At 40.0% G+C, this 23,210-nt stretch overlaps 1 protein-coding gene across 2 annotated transcripts; it reads left to right on the top strand.

Annotated features, from left to right (window-relative positions):
* Window positions 1-9,371: 9,371 nt before the first annotated feature.
* On the top strand, window positions 9,372-14,869 carry PRSS37 (serine protease 37). 2 transcript variants are annotated; one of them, XM_008965943.3, is made up of 6 exons: window positions 9,372-9,679; window positions 10,066-10,118; window positions 11,658-11,799; window positions 13,023-13,276; window positions 13,888-14,024; window positions 14,612-14,869. In XM_008965943.3, exons 2-6 carry the CDS (start codon window positions 10,085-10,087, stop codon window positions 14,750-14,752), a joined length of 708 nt encoding a protein of 235 aa, XP_008964191.3. In that variant the 5' UTR covers window positions 9,372-9,679; window positions 10,066-10,084; the 3' UTR covers window positions 14,753-14,869. The 2 variants fall into 2 exon arrangements, with proteins under 2 accessions (XP_008964191.3, XP_054971229.1); XM_055115254.1 differs by having other exon boundaries at window positions 13,023-13,273; window positions 14,612-14,863.
* The last annotated feature ends 8,341 nt before the right edge of the window (window positions 14,870-23,210 follow it).

The raw sequence follows: 23,210 nt of genomic DNA, 5'->3' as shown, positions 1-23,210 counted from the left end.
TCTCATTACTGATTTGGTTTTCAGCTTGGACATTGTTGGTGTACAGAAATGCTATTGATTTTGTATCCTGAAACTTTGCTGAAGTTGTTTATCAGATCTGTAGAAGTAAGTTTAGAATATCTTTCTTATCTCTTAAGGTCATAAAGGATATTTTCACCTGAGCCAATACACAATAAGCACAAACAAAGATGAACAATTTGTGTTAAATTAAATTATATTAAAGTTAAGTGCTCTCATTCATCAAAATACACCACAAAGGGAAGATTAAGCCACAAGCTTGAAGAAGATATTTAAACATATATAACTGACAAAAGAGTAATATCTTGAGCATCTGTAGAAGTCCAAAAAAGCAATATTTTAGAAATTCAATATACGAAATGTTCAAAAGACATGCAAAAGTGTTTTCTAAAGGAACCACTGGTAAAAGGAGGAGGAGGTGGTGAAATGATGCTAATCATCATTATTAACAAAAGTAATAAAATTAAGAACATAACAAAACATTTGACAATCTGGAAAAAAAATTAAAAGTTTGACAATATCCAATATTGGAAGAACTCAGATTACTGGAGGATTTTTAAGTGAACATTTGTATTGTCTACAGCCCAACAATTTCACTCCTAATTATATACTCTGGAGGTATACACCCGGAGATATACTTGCAGATATACACCAATGCACACACAAACACATACACACACACAGCAGATATATACACAAGAATACTTTCCAAGGTACATGGTACAAATATATTTACAGCAATACTCTTCAAAACAGCACAAAACTATAAATAACTCAAATATCTGCCAAGAAAATAATGAACAAATTGCGTGATATTCACATTGAAATATTAGATAGCAGTGCCAGGCGCCATGGCTCATGCCTGTAATCCAGCACTTTGGGAGGCCAAGGCAGGCGAATCATGAGGTCAGGAGATGGAGACCATCCTGGTTAACACGGTGAAACCCCGTCTCTACTAAAAATACAAAAAATTAGCCGGGCGTGGTGGCGGGCGCCTGTAGTCCCAGCTACTCGGGAGGCTGAGGCAGGAGAATGACGCGAACCCAGGAGGCGGAGCTTGCAGTGAGCCAAGATGGCACCACTGCACTCCAGCCTGGGCGACAGTGAGACTCCGTCTCAAAAAAAAAAAGAAAAAAAAAAGAAATATTAGATAGCAGTGAAAATAAAATATAGTAATGATACTTTAGATGGATCTTTAAAACATTAAGAACAGGTTTGGGGAGTTATTTTTACATATAGTTATGTACCACACAAGGACATTCAGGTCAACAACAGACTGCATGTATGAGAGTGGCCCCATAAGATTACAATATTATATTTTACTGTAACTTTTCTGTGTTTAGATATGTTTAAACACACAAATATCACTGTGCTACAATCGTCTACAATATGCAGTACAGTAACATGCTGTACAGGTTTGTAGCCTGGGAGCAATAGGCTATACCATACAGACTATGTGTGTAGTAGGCTATACCATCTAGGTCTATGTAAGTCCATTCTATGGTGCCTGCATAATAATAAAATCACCTGACAACACATTTCTCAGAACATATTCCTATTGTTAAGTGACACATGACTGTCTGTGTAATATACTATATTTATTTTTGCTTGGCTAAAAGTGGAATATTTCTTAGGCAAGTTTTATCTTAATAGCTGAGCTCCCCTTCACCTGCATACCACTAAGATTTCCTGATGAACACAGGTTTTGGAGAATTTCCAAAAAGAGTGCTGAGTCCCAACCTTGGAACCTTGGAGCAAAGTGGATTGGTCCCGTAACTTATGGTAAGAAGCAGTATGCAGCCATTATCACCCCCTGAAGAGCAAGAAGAGTTCCCACACAGGGCTGGGAACTGAAATTCAGGCATAACAAGTAGAGAAGATAATTTAGCCCTTCCATGTCCTCACTAACAAATGAAATACCTGGAACTTGAAAGAAAAGACAATCAATACATCTCAATGATTCTATTATGACTATGATCAAATTATGGGACAAGAATTTTAGAGCAGCAACTATAAAAATACTTTAATAATGAGAACACTCTTGAAACAGAGTTTTTAAAAATGTAAAATCTCACCGAAGAAATAGAACTGTAAAAAAGAAATAAAAATTATAGAACTAAAAAATTCAAAGACTAAAATAAAAAGCTCTTTGGATGACAAGTGGTATGTTGAGAGGTGAGAACATGGAATTGTAAAATGCTCAAAATCAGAGAACACAGAAAAAAAGACAAAAATAAACAGAACAAGCACAACAGAAAAGTTACAAGTATCATAGGTATTTAGACAAAACTGCAGAGCAGAATTAATTTGAAAGACTGGAGGCATATGAGGAGTTTAATTTTGACAAATTTCAAGGGTCTAGAGGAGAGACAAAAAAATTGTTTCCAGGAGAGAGTTGTATGCGCGGGCCCAAAGATATCAATTTGAAAATTAGAGATAGGTTGTAGTCCCAGTGCCAATCTCCTCCAGAAAATCTGTTGACTTTAGATATCTTTTCTTAGATAGCAACCCCTTCACCCTCCCAAACCAGGCTACAGACTCTTTTCCTGGTTCATAATATGTCTGAAAAGTCTAGGAAAAACAAGCTCAGAGTAAAGTATATCTCTTTCTCAACTTCTTACCTATTTTAACTAGTCCCTCCCCGCAACACACACACACACACAGAACTTTCTACAACTCCACCCCATCTTAGAATCTCAAGAACATTTCATAAACCAGCACTACTCCCCAGCACACCTCTAGGTTGGTTGTGAGTTTCAGGAGAGTGTATGCCATGTACGTTTTTCATTCTACATTTTAGGGAATTTGTGGGAGTGACTGCACAGTGTTAAGAGCTCCATGCTGGAGGACATGGTTGGAAGAAATCATTTAAAAAACAAAACAAAACGAAACCTTCCCCTAAACTGGGCTGGAACCGAGAGATCAAAACATGACTCAGACAAGTCCAATTTGGTGAATAGATGAGTTTATTAGGACTCACATAAGAGGCACTCCTGGACGCCAGAGGACAGCTTTGGAGATCTGCCCTGCTTTCAATCTCTAAGCTGCTTTTAAGTTAATTTTTTGGCTCTTTGCCTACTGTGTGTGTGTGATGGGGCTGTTTTCCTTGGTAGGTTCTCAGATATTCTCTGAGATATTTGGGTTCTCAGGGACACCTGCCCCTCAGCTGGGCACTATGGTCTTGGCTCACTGTCCAACCTTTATGGTTCAAGCAGTGGACATACACCCTTTAAGTAACATGGTGGAGGACCTGTCACATTAAAATCCACCCTGTCCACAAACTCATACATTCTTGCTGCCAATCTTGCATGAGAGTCCCTGAGCTGGGCACAACGGGAAGAACTATACACGCTAATAATGTATAGCCATGGCTTGTGCATACAGGCCACATCCACAGTGTACACAAGAGCATAAAAAGCAGAAGCTAACTACAATTATAACACCTTTTGGCAAAACATAACTCCAATGAGTAGGTAAGATGTGTGACCAATCTGAAAATAGGTCAAAGAAACCTGAATGACTTATGTCATAGATCTGAGTGGACAAATGATTTAAAGTATCTGTAACATTATTCTCTTTATCAGGGATTAGGGACAACAGAGCCTATAAGGGAACATGTAGTTGGATCACCATCAAGTTGGCAATTGGGCTTCCAAGTGAAGGCAATCTCCAGTGAACCTGAGTCGCATTATTAGTGCTGCTGAACCAGTCACTCCAATTCTGTAGGGATAAAGGCAGACTATTCCAAGACATATCATTATCATTTGATAAGGAAAGGTATCCATAAACGCAACAATCAGACTGGTTGCTGATTGCTGCTGTAGTCGCAGCCCAGTCCAGAAAGACATTACCAGCTGCTGTGGGTAGCAGTAACAACAGCCTATGGACATAGACACAGATGTTTAGTAGGAACTTTCATGGGTACATCCACTCCTTATAACATTATTAGCGCTGTATATTCTCCCATTGGTCTTATCAGGGAGGCCACTACGGGTCTCAGGTCTGTCTTACAGCACCACACATAGCTTCTCTCCCTAGGAGTGGGTAAGCATCCAATTGCTAAGCTTCTGGCCTTGCCCACACTATCTGCATGGTGCCTGCTCCAGAGGTATTGGTGCTGCCATGTGTTGACATTGTAAGGCTCTCGGACCTCCATCAAGGAGCACAGCTGGGATGACCTCCCCTCCAACTTTCTTCATGGCATTCTCCAGTGCCATAAAACCAGTCCAGCATAGGGGCACTTTCCAGCTCAACTTCAGGTCCACATAGCTATCACCTCTTAGCAGATCCACTGGTGTTCTCAGGAGCACAGCCTGTCCATCTTTTCAGGAGCATTTCTCAGAGTCTCAGAGGCATCCCTGAGAGTTTGTGGGACCTGTTTCACAGGCCTTGCCAACCATTCATAGGAAATGATACCATGGTGGTCGTTGGTGACTCACTTAAAGTTTGTATAGCTTCAGGGAGATTCTTAGCCCAGGACCTTAAAGAACCATCCTGAGACAATGCACGTAACTGGGTTTTTAATGAACATCCTTTTTTTCTATAAGGCCTGTCCCTGTTGGGTTATATGGTAAGGGAAACCTCCAGTGTATACTTTGTTTTGATGCCCAGTATTGGATATCATGGCCCATGAAATAGGGGCCTTGATCACTATTTATCCTTCTTGGCATGCCATACATGACACTAAGATCAGTGAGACACTTGGCAGTCTCCAGTTGAGTGGTACTTTTTACTAGGAAGACCTGTGGCAGCCTTGTTGTTGTGCCCACATAAGTTAAGGCATATTTTCCCCTCCACTTTGAGGCAAGGGTCCAATATAATCAACTTGCCATTCTCACACAGATTGCATGGCTCGATGTATGTGAACTGATGTGGAGGGAATTTTTCTAGGTCGCAGCCATGAACAGATCTCACAGTTCTGAAAAGCTGCCAGAACATCTGCATTTTGGAAAGGGATGCCTGCTGCCTTTGCTATGACCCACCCTATAGCCACCCACTGGTGGCCACTCTTATGAGGTATCCACATGGCATCCTCCTCCAATGGGCTGGGGTAAATTGCCTGAACATGAGTAAGGTGTCTGCCTCGTGATTTCTGGGAGGTGACTTGGGGCTGTGTGCATCTACCTGATACACCATCAGATGCACATCCTTCTCTTGTAACCTGAGGTGAACATCCTGCCACATGGACATTCCCCAAATGGGCCTGCCCAAAACCTGTTGATTTTCTGCAGCCCATTGATTGATCCACATGGCAAGGCCTCTGTATGTAGCCTAACTCTGTCCAAGTGACTAGTGACCAGGGCTTGTGGGTGATGAGTATCCAAACTGCCCATAGCTTGACCCACTGAATGTTTTGTCCTAATCCCTATTCTATCCATAAGGTATCAAGGTTCATTTGCGCTACAACTGTTGACCATTGGTGCTGGGTGCCTTTGCTAAACCCACCAGTGTAGCAGGTCCTAGCAGTTACGGGCAGGGTCCCCTCATATACAGTGATTGGCCTAGTAGGTGGCCCCACTGTCATGTCAAACCCCTCCAGTTGTTCAAAGTGGATGGGTCTGAGCACCTCCTGTAGTGCTTGACTTAAAAGACTAGTGGATGAGACACCCCTCTGTTGTACATAGGTGTGCCATTTTTGTAGGGTGTGTGACTGTGCTACCCCAGAGATGGTGTTGGCTACAAGGCCTTCCATTCATCCTTTTATGGCGTAGGCAGCTTTTAGTGTGATAGTCTGCTTCCTGGTGATGGCCTCCACTTCGTGCAATGCCCTATACATGGCCAACAGCTGTTGCTCGAGGACTATACAGTAGGTTCTGCACTCTTTCATAACTGAGACCAAAATCCTACAGGTACCATTCACATTGGTTGCTTTTATCACAAACCCCAAATCATCCCCATGGCATCTTTAGTGAATTCTAACACAAAAGGTGCTGTGGCAGTGGGAACCCTAGTGCTTGCACTTGTTTCACCAATATTTTTGTCTTGTCAGATGACTCTTGCTCCACGTATGTCCAGTCCCATTGTTTATTTTTCTTTATGAGGGTGTATAATGGGCAGAGGGTTTGTGCCAAACGAGGAATCAATATTCTCCAGTAGCCCAGTAAACCTAAGAAAACCTGGTGTTAGTTTACCGTCTAGGGAACAGGCTGCTGTGCTAGCTTATGTTTCACGTCTTACCCTACCAGGTAACTCTCGGGAACTTGACGGTTTTGCCAGGCTCCTTTATCTTTTGGGGGCTGACTTCTCATCCCCTGTCTTTTAGGGTATCCAAGACAGTTTGTAGAGCAGTCTCCAGATCTGTAAGAGACTCTGAGGTTAGCATGATATCATTAATATAGTGAAACAGGGAGACTGAGGCAGGCAAACAGGGCCTAGACAGGTTCCATGCAACCATGCTGTGACAGATGGTGGAGCTGTGCAGGTACCCTTGTGTTAGCACCTGGAAAGTCCATTGTTGGCCCTCCTAAGTGAAGGCAAACTGGCCTTGTGAATCTTCTGCTAAAGGGATACTGGAAACGCCGTTAGACAAGTCAGTCACAGGATGGACATTTCCCAGCTTGAGGGCCACTTGTTCTAGTAGTTGAGCAGCTGCATATACAGGGAGCAACACTTTGTTTGGCTCATGGTAGCCTGCCAACATTTTCCAGGTGCCATCTGGCTTCTTCACAGGCTACCCAGGGCTGTTAAAGGGGCTCTGGGCCAGCCTATTTGTACCTTATGTAATGCCTAAATTGTTTTGATGATTTCAGAGTGTGCCCCTGGCAGGCAGTATTGTTTTACATTCACTGCCTGCCTGTGCTGGGACAAGTGATTACTTTCCGAACTTAGTCCTTGCTCTTATCCAGCCCACTGAGATCCACCAATGCTTCCCCCATATCATAGATTCCATTTTCCACTAAATGGCAAAAGAACTGCAACCAATGTCTCATATCATAACCCTTTCTAAACTGGAAATGACCCAGACATTCAATGAGTAGCTAAAATAATTTTAAGATTTTAAACTACACAAAAAGTTTTACCTATGTTTATCTCATTTACATTTACTGAATTTATTCATTTTTAGTGGTTTATCTGGATTACTCATGAGAATGAAAGCTCATTAGACTTATTAGACAAAGCTAATAATCATTACGAGTTATTTCCCTGTTAACCATTTTAATGGCTTATAAATATCAGATGTTCGTCTAATCAAGAAACTTAAAGACATAGGCATTTTTACCAATAACTCAGAAAATTCAGCTGTTTTAATTAAACTGACAATATCAAATTAATCTTGCTTATCAAAAAAATCACACAAAGATCATTCTGTTTGGGGGTGGATTTATAGTCTTAGAACCTTCATGTCAGAAACCTGACACCTTAAACTATCTAGGAGGGGCAAATATACAACTTATCTAATCAAGAAACTCAGACAAAAATGAATGCTGACACTTTTGAGGACATTTCTACTTTTGTCAAAAATTTTGAAGCCAGCTTATTCACCAAAGATTATTGAATTCACGTGAACCTGAAAAGCATCTGGACTTATTTAATTTATGAGTACGTATTTACTTATAAGCTATTCAGTACCATGCTAGATATAACACATAGCATAATACATGCACATACACATAACACATTTCAACATGTTTATACATATACATGCAAGATCCGATAGCTTTTACCAATAGCTTTTGGAATTCTAGCTTCACAAACTCATTGCTATATAAAAGACAGCTGGATCCAGATTATTTTTGATAAAATTGGGACCTGTTCACATGGCTAAACTTTATTTGCCCCAATAGGTAACCCAAGGAAAGCAGTAGATCAATAATTTGGGTAAAGCAGTTTCTATGGCAGTTTGATTTTTTAAAACCTCCTTTATCCATTTTTTTTCAGTTCCAAATGAGTTTAATTCTTTACATTTTAGCTAGAACTGGCTGAACCATATGAGGAAAAAAAAAATCTCAAATTGACCTTGAATTAGTGAGTTTTATCTCAATACCAGTAGCTTATTAACAGTAGATTCAAAGCAGGCAGAAAAGGAAAGAGAAATAGAGAGCTTTAGAAGACTCTACTTAACTCTATAGTTGTAGATTAAACATTTGAGCTCTGAATTTTTCTTGTTGTAATTTGCCCGTCAGTTTTAAAATGTACACAAGAAAGGGCCATAATATGTAACCAGCTGGAGGATTAGAAAACCACGCCTTTTATCTTCTGCTGGAGTTTCTACCCTTTCTCCCTTTCCTGCTCTAATGATTTGTGATTAGCCAGCCTTATTGCAATAACACCACATTTACTATCATTATCATACTTTAATATCTTGGCTTCTTGGCAATAGGTATTCAGTCCTTGCCCATGTTTTCCAAGCATCCCTGTACTCATGCAGTGGCCCACAAAAGTTGTGCAGTTGGGCAACTCCACTCCACATGGACATTGCCGACTGCCCAGGGATTCCCCACCATAGACACTCATTCCTGGCTTGAAGTTTGGTCTCTCTGACCCCATTTGTGATGCCAATTGTAACAAGAAAAATCCAGAATCATATTTTTAAAAAAACCTTTCCCCCAAACTAGGAGGGAGCCAAGAGACCAAAGAATGACTCAGACAAGTCCAGCTTGGCCAGTGGATAAGTTTATTAGGACTTACATATGAGACACTCCTAGATAGCAGAGGACACCTTTAGAGACCTGCCCTGCTTTCCATCTCTAAGCTGCTTTTAAGCTAATTTTCTGGCTCTTTGCCTACTGTGTGTGCATGATGGGACTGTTTTCCTTGATAGGTTCTCAGGTATTCTCTGGGATGTTTGGGTACTCAAGGACACCTGCTCCTCAGCTGGACACCATGGCGTTGACTCACCACTTGGCCATCAAGGAAACCTGCTCCTTGGCTGGGCACCGTGTCCTTGACTCACTACTTAGCCATTAAGGTTCAAGCAGTGGCCATACACCCTTAAGTATCCTGGTGGGGAACCTGCAACCCTACACCAGTGACAAGGCCTATTTCTCATTGCCCATGACATGTGACTTTGGGAAAACTACTTAGATTCTCTCTGCTTCAGTTCTGCCACCCACAGACCAGAAATTGATACCAGACCCAGCCCTATCTCTTCTTTCTAGGGTTGTTGTGACATTTGGAAAGAGATTATGGGTTTAAGAAACTTTAAAGGGTTAGAGCGATACAAAGTGTAGTGAATTTTACATCTCAGACTAACCTGATATAAAATCTCTACTGACAAGTCCGTAAAGATCTTAGCTCAGTGCCTAGGATTCAGTAAATGCTTAGAGGATATCAGCTATTAGTGTTACCGCTCATTTTCTTGTTAGACTGTGCTCCCAATTATCCAAGGATGACTTTGGTAGTCTATTATTGGTCTAAGTCTTTAAGTATTAGAGGTACTGCCTTCTGAATTGTCACCAGGCCTAATGTCATCTAGACTGTAAACAATTCCCCAACTATCAAGATAACTGTTCTATGAATGCTTTTCATTTCCATATTTTCTTGGCTCAATGCTGTTGCTCAGGACAAAAAACACCAAGTTGGTGATGATGACTGAGTGATGAAACAGTGATCAGAGGGACATATGAAGCTAGTGTAACAAAGATGGGAGGGGCTGGGGAAAGTATAAGTAACTATTAGGAGGTTCAGAGCAAACCTCAGGACACTTACTCCCTGAGCTAAGGTAAAGAATATTGTCCCTCATAGCCCTGGTCTCAGAAACTCTGTGGGGAAGATAAGTCCTGAGCCTAGAGCTGCCATTTCCACAGACAACTGAACAACCTTCAAACAGATGTGTTTTTAGGGGCAGCAGATAGAAGGAGCTGAATCCAGGAGTTTCCTTCCCTGAAATGCCCCAACAGAGGCACAGTCCTCCACCTTCCCTGGAACAGAGGGCTTTCATCTGTCTCTCTGAAGCCATCTCCCTCCCCTGTTTATGCCCAGAGCTGCTTTCCAATCCCGTGGAGTGCCTCCGTATCTAACCATAGCCACTGAGTCTACCAGGTGTTCCTGAGAAGACAACTAAGCCAACCGCTCCACACTCTGCTGATTTTCTTCTACATCTCACAGGGGGAAGAGCTGGATCACCATGAAATATGTCTTCTATTTGGGTGTCCTCGCTGGTATGTACTCAAGACCTTGTACTCTGTCCTGTAAAGCACAGGTTAATGGATGGGGTGAGACAGAGGCAGGATTGCGAAGGGTGCAGAAAAAGAGTCAAAAATAGTGTCATCAGCAGAATTAGGAGTCCTGCCTCTTAGACTCCATCCAAAGGCTCTCCGGATAGGCTGAGCCCACTTTTCTAGTGTTAAGCTGTAGGGTGGGTTAAGGCACACATGTGCCTTGGAGAAGGCTTAACAGTGAGTGTCCTCCTGCCGACCCTAATGCAGGAAACAGAGAAGTAGAAACAAAAGATCAAGTACTAGGACCCTACCTTCCGTAGTCCCTGCCCCACATGGGGTTCTTCTGACAGCAGAATTTGCAGGTGAGGCATTTCCCACCATTCTCTGACTGCCTAGGTTGTATTACACATTAGCTGTGTGAGATTAGCCAAGTTAATTAACTCTTCTGTGCTTCAATTTCTTCAAAATGGGGGTATGACTACCCATATTAAAGAGTTATTGTGAAGATTAAATAAATCTATGTAAAGCACTTAGAACAATGCCTGCTATAGAGAGCTCAATGTCTCTTGCCCTTGTTTACAGTCTACCCTTCTCTCTTTGGGGTTTCTAACTGTGTGATCACACAGAAGGGTGTGGTGATGTACAGACCCAGTCTTGGGGAAGGTTAACAGGAGTAGCAAGAGAAGCCAAGACAAGAAGAGTGCTTTATTTCTGATACTAGAATCAGCCTTCCTCCCCTTTATTCTCTAGGGTATGTTTTAAATAATTCATTTATAAAAACAATATATGTTCATATTACAAAATTTAGACATTTTTAAAGTAGAAAAATAAGCATCATTCATAATCCCACCTCTTAGTCAACACATGCTAACACTTTGAGTTTACTCCCAGAATCTATATATTTTTTGCATTTAAATGTTTTTATTTATTTGTTTTTAGACAAATAGATTATATCCACAATTTTCTTGTTCTTTTTAACTTAAATAAGCATTAATATTCTTTTGCTGTTTAATATTCTAATTAGTTTAATTTTTATTATATATGATGTTCCACTTTTTGATGTGCTTCATTTCAATGTCCAACATTACTATGTCAGATATTTATGTTTCCAGTGTTCAGCTGTTATAGCTAATATGAGCATACTTGTTTGTAATCCTTGTCTATATCTGATTTTTTTCTTTAGAATGGATTCTTGGGGTTGGAATGATTAGGTCACAGGTTATAAACAATTTATGATTCTTGATGCCTGTTTCTAAATTGCTTTTCAAGAAGATGGAATCAATTTACTAGCAGTGATGAGTGTCTCTCATTATACTCTCTTAGATTGAATATTATCAATATTAAACAAAATTATTATAAATGAGATAAAATGGCATATCATTTTAATTTACATTTTTATTAGAAAAACATGTCAAATACGTTAACACTTCTTGGCTAACTGATAACTGTTTAAGAATCATCCAGATTCCTTTTCAAGTAAGAGACTGTTACCTTATTTTTATAATATTTATGTATTAACAATGTTCATTATTTTCTCAGGGACATTTTTCTTTGCTGACTCATCTGTTCAGAAAGAAGACCCTGCTCCCTATTTGGTGTACCTCAAGTCTCACTTCAACCCCTGTGTGGGCATCCTCATCAAACCCAGCTGGGTGCTGGCCCCAGCTCACTGCTATTTACCGTTGAGTATTTGGGCATCCCCATCCCCAAAACAGCTACTGTTCATTCTAGATCAGTGGTTCTCATATAAGGGTAACTTCTCTACAGGATACACTTGGCAATGTCTGAAGATGTTTTTGGTTGTCACAACCAGGGGGCAGTGCTATTGGCATCTAATGGGGAGAGGCTAGAGCAAAGATGCTGTTTAACATCCTACAATTCACAGCACAGTCCCCACAATAAAGATTTGTCCAGCCCAGAACAGCAATAGTGCCACTGTTGAGGAACCCTGTGCTACATGTTATGCCTCCTCAGTCTCTCATAAGTTTTTTTCTTTTTTTTTTTTTTTTACTGGCAGTATGAATGCATTTTATCACTTAAAGATCTAGCAGGTAACTGATGATGCACTCAAATTGGGTCAATTGAGGTGAGTTTTAAGAAGGAACCAATTGCAAAGGTATGGAGACATTAAAGGGACAATATTAAGAATGGTTCCATACCACCAGGGTGTATTAAGAAAATGCAGTTACCACCTCTAGGCCTAAAAAGGCAAGAGGAGAAAATAATTTCAAAGGAGGCAAGGAGAGATAGAGAAAAAGAGAGACCTGTGTGAGGAGACAACCTGATAAGGATTGTAACCCCTAGTCAAGGAGCACAGCCACTCTGTGACAAAACTGCAGGGAGGGACCTGGGAGGATAAGTACTCCAATCTCACTCTTCTTCCTCCAGTTACTTTCTGGTGCTTCCTATTGGCCAATAGAAGGAAGCCAGAGGACAAGAGAGCCCACTGATTAAATCCATATATGTCCCCTTCCAAAGGTGCAGAGCAGATGGAATAGGATTGTTAGTGCATCAGCTAGGGAACCAAACAGGAGACACCCAGAACTAGGTTATTTATTCTCTGGTCTCCACCAAAATGGAAATTGTTCAGTTAGATAGGCGACAAAATTACATTTCCTTGACATGCATCCTCTTCCTCTCCACTACATTAAAGAACACAACATTAAAATGTAGTGAAGGGCTCCACTACTTACTATATCACCCTGAGTGAATTACTCCTATGTGCCCCATTAATTCATGTGCTAAATGGGGATAAAAATAGAATCCACTGCATAGACTTGTTGTGAGTTAAATGACATAATCCAGAAAAAGCACTTGGTACAGTTCCTGGCACTTTGTAACATTCAGTATCTTAGCAATGATGATGATGATGATGATGATTACTTCCAACCCCTCTCCCTCCAGAAATCTGAAAGTGATGCTGGGAAATTTCAAGAGCAGAGTCAGAGACGGTACTGAACAGACAATTAACCCCATTCAGATCGTCCGCTACTGGAACTACAGTGATAGCGCCCCACAGGATGACCTCATGCTCATCAAGCTGGCTAAGCCTGCCATGCTCAATCCCAAAGTCCAGCCCCTTCCCCTCGCCACCACCAATGTCCGGCCAGGCACTGTCTGTCTACTCTCAGGTTTGGACTGGAGCCAAGAAAACAGTGGTAAGTGTGCCTTCCACAGCAAATCAGGGTCATCAGTTGTCCTTTAGGAGGAACATCCATATCCTCATAGCTGTGAGGAGAGAGGAGGAAAGGAGAATGAAAGGAGACCCAATAGAGACGCTACCTGAGTGGTCTGGCAAACAGAGACCTGCCCAGAGGAACAAAGCTCCTCCTTTCCCAGGGTGTCTAATATCCCACTGCCTCTGCAGGGCTTTGGCAGCTGGAGCCACCAGGCCATCTGACTCTGCACAGAGGCCCAGCCATTCCTGATTGGCAGAGACACAATTCACATGAAGAAGGTGTGGTCCTACTTCTCATACATGCTCATTTCACATGTAAAGGACACCTCTGAGAATTGCCTCAGGTCATTTAGTTCTCCAAGACAGGCCACCAATTAAAAATATACTCTACCTTAAAGAGACGTAAAGCCTTTTTCAAAATCCTCGAGATTAGCTCATAACCACACTCTTGATGATTTCTCTCCTTTGTCGCATTCCTTATTTTCTTTAAACACACACAAAAAGATACCAGTTGAAATAGAGGCTGGTGGTCAGAAGGACTAAAATAACCACTGTCAACAGGATGTTTTATTTTATCCCCGTCTCCCTCAGGCCGACACCCTGACTTGCGGCAGAACCTGGAGGCCCCCGTGATGTCTGATCGAGAATGCCAAAAAACAGAACAAGGAAAAAGCCACAGGAATTCCTTATGTGTGAAATTTGTGAAAGTATTCAGCCGAATTTTTGGGGTAATCTTATCTCTATATGCAGCTTTCATTTACTTGCATATGCCCAGTTAACTATTTACTCTTGATGTAAAAACTATTTTAGATGTCTAAATAATTTTTTGAGAATTTGATAAGGCTGCTGCAAAGCCAGCATTGTTTCTTCAGTAATGGGATCCCCTTAAATTGTCTTTATTCATTAAAGGACATTATAAAGTACTTCCAGTTAAGCACACCATTTCCTAGGTATTCATTCTTGTAACTACAAGCAAAATTGTGAAAACAGGCATTTCTTTAAAAATAAATCAGACTTTTCACAAATAGAAAATGCCTTCACCAGTTCAAAAAAATGGAGTCTGACCCATTTTACATGTGATTTCTAGAGAGACTGTCCTCTGACTTTTTCAAGGTCACACAAAGCTAATTACAGCAAAATGAGAAAAAAGGCTCAAGCATCCTGTCCCCTGATTCGGTGCTCTTTTCAAGAGTCCAGCATATGCCTGCAGACAGGGCTCACCCAAGCGGGACACTAGGGTTCCTGTGAGAAGATCTGACACTCTTACTCTCTCTCTCTCTCCTCTCTCTCTCTCTCTCTGCATGATCTCCGGTAGGAGGTGGCCGTTGCTACTGTCATCTGCAAAGACAAGCTCCAGGGAATCGAGGTGGGGCACTTCATGGGAGGGGACGTCGGCATCTACACCAATGTTTACAAATATGTATCCTGGATTGAGAACACTGCTAAGGACAAGTGAGACCCTACTTCTCCCTCTGCATTCCACTGGCTCTGCCATGGACTATACAAGAAGATAATTTTCCCTCTATTCAAAATAAAATCTCCAAATGAAAATTTGGGAATGTAGCATACTAGTAGCCAATGTTTTCTTGTTTGTGTCTCTGTATCCTACAACGGTGTGAAGAACTAAGATCAAATTCATGAAATGAACATTTACTACACTGTCCTGGATTACATTCATTATCTCATTTAATGCTCATAACAAACCTTTGAGGTTATCTTTTGTTCCAACTTTACACATGAGAAAATGCAGGCTAAAAGAGGTTATTTAACATTGCCCATAGCTGGTGGATATCAGAGCCTGAAATGGAACCCAAAATTGTCAGATTCTAAATTCCTTGCTATTAGCCTCAGTGTTATATGGGAGTCTACAGCATCATAAAAGATGTTGGCTCCTATTTATTTGCCTCCTTCTCTTTCCACTCAAAGGGCTTGAAGCTCTCACTTGTGGCTAAGATCTTGGGTACTGGGATAAGCTCTCCGAGGAAAAGTCATACCTCATCTCAGTTCTACATAGATTGCAGTATGTTCAGAGAGAGAGTTAGTGGAAGAGGAGAAAGTAAAAAAGAAAACTTCAGAACAAGGTCAACAATCATAAATCAAGTCCACAAGGGAGTTTGGCAGCTCCAGTGAAAGGTGAAGATGTCATGTAAATCCGAAGAAGATATAGGCAGTAGCAGAGCTTGAAAGGCAGAGATGGCTGAGATGAGGTGAAGGGCAGAAATTGGGCTTAGCCATAGACCACGGTCCTAAAATAGTCCTATATGCTTGAGAAATTGGTAAAGCACTACTACAGACTGAGTGTTTATGTCCCCCCAAAATTCATAAGTTGAAACCTAATCCCCAAAGTGATGGTATTTAGAGGTGGGGCCTTTGGGAGGTGATTAGTTCATGAAGGCAGAACCCTCACAAATGGGATTCATGCCCTCATAAAAGAGAGCCCAGAGAGCTCACCTCCTGCTTTTGCCATGTGAGGTTACAGCGAGAGACAGCAGTCTATGAACCAGGAAGTGAATTTCATCTTACACCAAATCTACTGGTGCCTTGATCCTGAATTTCCCAGACTCTAGAACTGTGAGAAATAATTTTTTGTTGTTTATAAGCCTCACACAGTCTACAGTATTCTGTTATAGGTGATGGAGTAATTCCAGATATCCAAAAGACTGGGACATGTAGGACAAGGATGGGTAAAGTAACCTTCCAGCAGGTGAAGATTCAAGAAAAAACTGCACATTCTCCTTGGGTAATATTTTCTACTCTTAGGGTTTAAAATATAATCTACACTTTAATGAGTTTTGTAGTAGGCAGAATAATGGCCCTGCAAAGATGTCCACACTCTAATCTCGTGAATATAATACAGTCAGATGTGATTATGGTTATGAAAATCGAAACTGGAAGTTTATCCTAGATTATCTGATGAGTCCAACGTCACCACATAGGCCTTAAAAGTGAAAAACGAGGCCGGGCACGGTGGCTCACGCCTGGAATCCCAGCACTTTGGGAGGCCGAGGCAGGCAGATCACGAGGTCAGAAGATTGAGACCATCCTGGCTAACATGGTGAAACCCCGTCTCTACTAAAAATACAAGAACAAAATTAGCCAGGAGTGGTGGCGGGCGCCTGTAGTCCCAGCTACTCCGGAGGCTGAGGCGGGAGAATGGCGTGAACCCGGGAGGCGGAGCTTGCAGTGAGCCGAGATCATACCACTGTACTCCAGCCTGGGCGACAGAGCGAGACTCCGTCTCAAAAAAACAAACAAACAAACAAACAAAAAGTGCAAAAGGAAGGCAGAAGGTTTTGTTGGGGAGATGCAAAACAGAACAAGAGGCAGGAGAGATTCAAAACATGAGAAGAAACTGACCAGCTATTGCAGGCTTTGAAAACAGAAGAAATAGAAAGCGAACCACAAGGCAAAGAATGTGAGCAGTGCCTAGAAGCTGGGACGGGCTCTCACCTGACAACTGGCAAGGAAATGGGGATTTTAGTTCTGGAATCACAGCTGTACTGAATTCTGCAACCAATCAGAATGAGCAAGGAAATAGACTCTCTCCAGAAAGGGGCATAACTCTGTTGACACCTTGATTTTACTCCAGTAAAATCTTTGTCAAACTTCTGACCTACAGTACTGTAAGATAATAAATTTGTGTTGCTTTAGGCTACCTGTAGTAATTTGTTATGGCAGCCATAGAAAACAAAACTTTTAAATCCACATATCCAAAAATAGCTATTAGTACTTTCTATAGTGCAATGTTAAAACCTTCAATGGCTGCCAGTTTTCCTGAGAATAAATTCTAAATTCTAGGCTTAGAATTGTAAACTTAGAACTCTAAACTTAGAATGGTATCTAAGCTTCCTTGAGACTTCCCATACACCTCTTCCCATTACCAAAAAAAGGTATTTTTCAATACATAGCCTGCCACTTGGCATTGTTTTCTGACCCTGTGAAATGCAAATTTGGGTACAAAAGAATGTCAGAAAGAAATAAAAGAAGAGCCCAATACCCTCCCTTTAAGCTGGTAACCTTGTCAAGACCCAAATGTAACAAAGCTAGATCCATTTAAAAAACAACACAGGCTAGGCGCAGTGGCACACACCTCCAATCCCAGCAATTTGGGAGGTGGAGGCAGGCGGATTGCTTGAGCTCAGGAGTTCGAGACCAGCCTGGATAACATGGCAAAACCCCATCTCTACAAAAAAAAAAAAAAAAAAAAAAAGTAAAAATGGTGGTGTGTGCCTGTGGTCCCAGCTACTCAGGAGGCTGAGGTTGGAGGATCACCTGATCCCAGGAGGTCAAGGCCACAGTGAGCCGTGATCACGCCACTCTACTCCAGCCTGAGTGACAGAGTGAGGCCCTGCCTCAAAAACAACAACAACAACCAACTTTTTTGAGCTGAAATTAAATCTTCAAGCATTGAAATCATGTCCCAGGCAATGGGAAATATTTCCTCTTTTCCCAATTGCCTATAACTTAGGCAAAGGCAAATCATACCAATTACTATTCAATTAACTCCTCTATTTTGTTTTCTTCCCCCAGTTAAGAGTGCTGTTCTTCAGGCACAGTGACCAACAACATGGGCTTCGAGGCTGAATCATCAAAAGGATACTTTGCCTGACTGTGGGGGCTACTCCCCTAAGATCTCTTGCCCTCTACTCCTCCCTCCACTCCTGGCTTCTACATCTGAGGTTATACTGCGCTTTCTCCTTCAGGGAGGAGTCAGCTGATCTTCATTGATGTTATTTCACTGATCTCAATCCTCAACCTCCCAAAGTGTTTGAGATTGTATTCCACCTTTGACAGAGAGGCAAGTTTACTCCAAAATAAAAATATGCTCTTTAAATACGGCCCAGTAAGGTCACCCAGTTCTCCTTGTTTTCTTAGAATAGTTCCTCATCTTAGAGAGAACCTTGGGGTCATATTGTCGATACATCGGAGCCTGAAATTATCATGACAAAATCTGCCTTGCTCATTTGTATGAACTTAATGGAGGTGGGGGGAAGGGGAAAATGGAGTTGGTTAATGGGTACAAAAATACAGTTAGAATGGATAAGATCTAGTATTTGATGGCATAACAGGATAGCATTACAGTTAATAACTTATTGTACATTTTAAAATAACTAAAATAGTGTAATTGGAATGTTTGCAATACAAAGAAAGGATAAATCCTTGACATGATGGATACTGCATTTACCCTGTTGTAATTATTATGCATTGTATGCCTGTATCAAAATATTTCATGTAACCATAAATATATACATCTACTATCTACCCATAAAAATGTTAAATTTAAAATGTTTTAAAAGACAATACAGGAAGATAAGCTACCATTTTTTTAATATCTACTATATATCAGGCACTGTGTTAGACATTTTGACATGCATTATATTCTTCAAAGGTAGTTATATTCCCCGCTTACTTGAGGTTTCTGAAGAAAAGGTATTTAGTAACTTGTCCAAGCCTACATAGTTAGTAAATGGCGTCTTAAGTCAGGGACTGTATGTGTTCTGAAGATGATTAAATTATACCAAATCTATATTGCAGATATTAGTTGCTAAAACTAAGCAGGATAGAAATCTATTTCCCTTGATTATATGATTTTTAGAAATATAAAAATGGCAGAGCTGGGATACTAACCTTGGTGTGACTGACTCCAAAGCCTATGCCATTTCTCTTACATCTTTCCATGGCTACATTTCTAGATATGCAAGTGTTTCCTGAATACTTTCACTTATGCCTTTCTTTAGGTAAGGTTAAATGTACCTATTTAGATAATACAAGAAGTTTGATGGTTTCTCACATGCTTTTAGTTTTTAGCCCCTAGTGAAAAATTATTTGAAGTCTGTATAGAGTGAATCTTCCATTTTCTTATTTAAATTTAAAGTTTTCCTGGAAACCACTCCATAATATTCCAGTTCTATATTGCAGAAAGTGATAGACTTAAGCTCAATGTAGGTATAAACGAGAGTGATAGCATTATGATATCAACTAGTGATTGCCAAGATCATTTCAACTTATATATTTTGGTAAATAACCTTGAATGAAGGACAAAAGCCAAAACAAAAATTTTCAAACCAAATAAGGTAATCATCATATTTTGAGTTAATAAATCTATTCTTCCTTTTCAAAGATTTTCCAGTTTGTTAATAGCCTGGACTTTATCCAATGACTAATAACAGCAGAGATAAACTTAAGTAATCTGCAGATAAATGCCTACAACATTAATCAAGGCTAAGAATAACTTATAGAACTATTAGCACATCATTTTATATTTCTAAAAATCATATAATCCAGGGAAATAGGTTTTAACCTGTGTAGTTTTAGCAACTAATATTTACAATATAGATTTAGTATAATTTAATCATCTTCAAAATACATACAGTCCCTGACTTAAGACGGTTCACCTCTGGATTTATTTTATGATGGTGAAAAAGTGATATACATTTGGTAAAAGCTGTACTTCCAGTACCAATGCAACTATTCCATTCCTCACTTTCAGTATACTGGTCAATCAACAACATATTCAACACTTTGTTATAAAATATACCTTTGTTAAATAATTTTGCCAAATTGTAGGCTTATGTAAATGTTCTGAGCTTGTTTAAGGTAGGTTAGGCTAAGTTATGATGTTTAATAGGTTAGGTTATTAAATGTGTTTTTGACTTATGATATTTTCAACTCACAATGGGTTTATTGAACATTGGACAAGTCAAGGAACATCAATGTAGAAATTTCTATGGCTATAGATCTCAGCAGAAAATTACTGCCAAGAGTAAAAATATTTTCAATTCAAGATTATCTGTCAACTATATGTCTTGGAATTACTTCATGGACATCGATTTTTATCTAGGAATTCAGCTTGTCTAGAACTTCAGCTGGACTGATCATTAAACCCTGATACAGATTTTATAAGTTATTATAAAATCTAGCAACAAATTGAAGAAATAATCAGATAAGCTTCAAGATGAGTATCTCTCATACACCTCCTTATTAGAATATTCTAATGCATTTGAATATTAAATTTTAAATAACCGTAGATATTAATCTCTTCTGACTTAGACCCATCCTAGTCAGTGTGACATCACACTCTTGGCTAAAGTGAATTCTCTACTGAAAAAGAATAAGAGGCCAAAGGAGAAGGGCTTTTGGAAAATCGCTATACATTTGTGTAACCTTTTAAAGGTTACTAAAGATATTGGTTTAAAAGTACTTAATGTTAAATAGAAAACAATAATTATGGGGGGAGACTATAGTGGAGGTGGATTAGCCCAAGTTCTGTCAGAATTTACATTTATCTGACCCGGTGTGTGATGGTTGCTAAGGGAAGGATTTGACAGAAAGTATCACGGGAACATACATGACTGAGTTAAATAATCAATTAAGACTAAGTGGAAAAATCTGAAAATGGTTTCTTCCAAAAAATGAAAGAAAGCCATTGCAGATAAAAAGGCAACTATGGAGAAAAAATATTTCTCTATTTAGAAAACAGAAATCATGCAATTTCAGGCAGCTCACCGCTAGGCTTCTAGCCATATAAATATTATCTTTTTGCTTATTTTGTTATAGAGAGGATTCAAAAACCCTTACTACTCAGAAAACATCAGAAAAAAAATCTAGGGTCTGCCTTTGGGTTTTTGTTTCTTCATTTTTTAGGAAAAATAACATTTAATGTTTAAAATATAGCTGTCTTGTTTAATGTTCAGAAAATACTTTTAACAGGACATCTTAAAAATGTGGTTTCTAATCAAGTTTTATAAATAAATTATGCAATATTAAAGTAATATTTATAGTTAAGTATTGACAAAACATTTTTAGGATACAATCGACTCAAATGGTATCTAAACAACAGAAGGAAGGAGGAACTATGTCTAAGAAGGGAAAAAATTCAGAGAATATGGAATCAAATATCCATGCATATCTGACTGTATTAGTCTGTTCTTGCATTGCTATAAAGAACTGCCTGAGACTGGGTCATTTATTTAAAAAAGAGGTTTAATTGACTTATAGTTCTGCAGACCATACTGGAAGCATGGCTGGGGAGGCCTCAGGAAATTTATGATCATGGTGGAAGGCAAAGGGGAAGCAGGCACGTCTTACATAGCTAGGGAAGCAGGAAGAGAGAGCAGAGGGAGGTACTACACACTTTTAAACAACCAGATCTCATGAGAACTCACTATCACAAGGACAGCAAGGAGGAAATCTGCCCCCATGATCAAATCACTTCCCACCACACCCCTCGTCCAACATAGGGGATTACAATTCAACATGAGATTTGGGCAGGGACATAAATTCAAACAACATCACTGACTCCTAGTGAGTAGGCAGAAAAAACTCAAGTGGCCATCTTCATGGCTGTTCCATACTCTAAGTAAGGAGAGGATGCTCAGTATCCAAGTATTAAAGACAGAAGATATGTATAAACTGGTTAGTTCCCAGTGAGAAAGCAAACACAATATTCTTGATTAAGATAAATATTATCTTGTAAGTCTGAAAAACTGGAATTTTCAGAGCTTTATTAAAAACAGGGTGGCAAATTTGAGTAAAATTCTAATTATAGAGAAACACTGGAAATTACTAGATAAAATCCCCCATGATATTAATCCAGAGGATCAAATTACTGCACAGAGAGTGAGATTAGAGCATCAGCCCCAAACTAGGGAGATCCATAAGTTTGTAGTAGGCAATCTTGAAGGGTCTTGGAATTAAGTCATGGGAAGAGGTTCAGGCAAACAGAACATATGAGCAGGCTATCACTGGAAAATAATTCCCATGAAATAAAGGGAAGATATGAAGGGAATTTGCAGGAAAGAGCTATGATCTCTATCCAACCAATTTATGTGAGGGTCTGGTGGCAATGAAGAAAGATCTATTCACAGAGTCACGGACCCAAGTGTGGATTCTAGTCTACAGAAGCACTGGTAAAAGCAAGACACAACTCAAAAAGGAAAAAAAAAAAAGTTCTCAAGGAATAAGGAAAGCACCAGGACACATTTTTAGCTCTGGAGCTAACACAGAGGTAGCTGGTGTGAACAACATAGCACCCTTGGAAAGACCAAAAAAACAAACCAATTGAGTGTTATGAAACACATATTCCTATGGCAATGCCCCGCCTAGGCTCCCAAACCACAAGACTATCATAATCGCCTATATTAGACTGTGCATCATCTCAGAGATATGGAGTGTATGGGAGTCCTCCAGACCAAATAAATGCTTATTGTAGAACCAGAACTTTAGATCAGCACTTGGGGAAACAAAGACAAAGCAATAAAACATGAAGTTAGAATGGCAATTATTAAAAAGTCAAATAACAACATACTGGTGAGGCTGCGGAAAAAGGGAACACTTATACACTGTTGGTGGGAATGTAATTAGTTTAGCCACTGTGTAAAGCATTTTGGAGATTTCTCAAAGAACTGAAAACAGAGCTACCATTCAACCAAGCAACTGGATTACTGGGTATGTATCCAAAAGAATATAAATTGTTCTATGAAAAAGACACATTCACTTATATATGCCTCACAGCACTATTCACAATGGCAAAGACAGGAATCAATCTTGGTGTCCACTAATGGTGGATTGGATAAAGGAAATGTGGTACATATTCATCATGGAATACTATGCAACCATAAAAAAGAATAAAGTCATATCCTTTACAGCAACATGGATGCAGCTGAACACCATAATCCTGAGCAAATTAATGCAGAAACAGAAAACAAAATACCCCATGTTGTGACTTACAAGTGGGTGCTAAGCACTGGGTACTCACGGACATATGGATGGCAACAACTGACACTGGAGATTACTAGAGGAGGTAGGGTGGGAGGGGGCAAGGGTTGAAAAACTAACTATTGAGTACTATGTTCAGTATTGGGATGATGATATCAATCACACCCAAACCTCAGCATCACACCATATACTCAGGT

This window comes from Pan paniscus, chromosome 6 (genome assembly GCF_029289425.2).
Source record: "Pan paniscus chromosome 6, NHGRI_mPanPan1-v2.0_pri, whole genome shotgun sequence".
In the NCBI taxonomy this organism is placed as follows: Eukaryota; Metazoa; Chordata; class Mammalia; order Primates; family Hominidae; genus Pan; species Pan paniscus.
This window is presented reverse-complemented; position numbering and strand designations above follow the sequence as displayed.

Bases quoted from the DNA above. Each gene is read 5' to 3' on its own strand.
- PRSS37 (XM_008965943.3), top strand. From the start codon at position 10,085: ATGAAATATGTCTTCTATTTGGGTGTCCTCGCTG. The intron at 10,119-11,657 runs GTATGTACTCAA...TTATTTTCTCAG, and splicing joins CTATTTGGGTGTCCTCGCTG to GGACATTTTTCTTTGCTGAC. The intron at 14,025-14,611 runs GTAATCTTATCT...GATCTCCGGTAG, and splicing joins TATTCAGCCGAATTTTTGGG to GAGGTGGCCGTTGCTACTGT.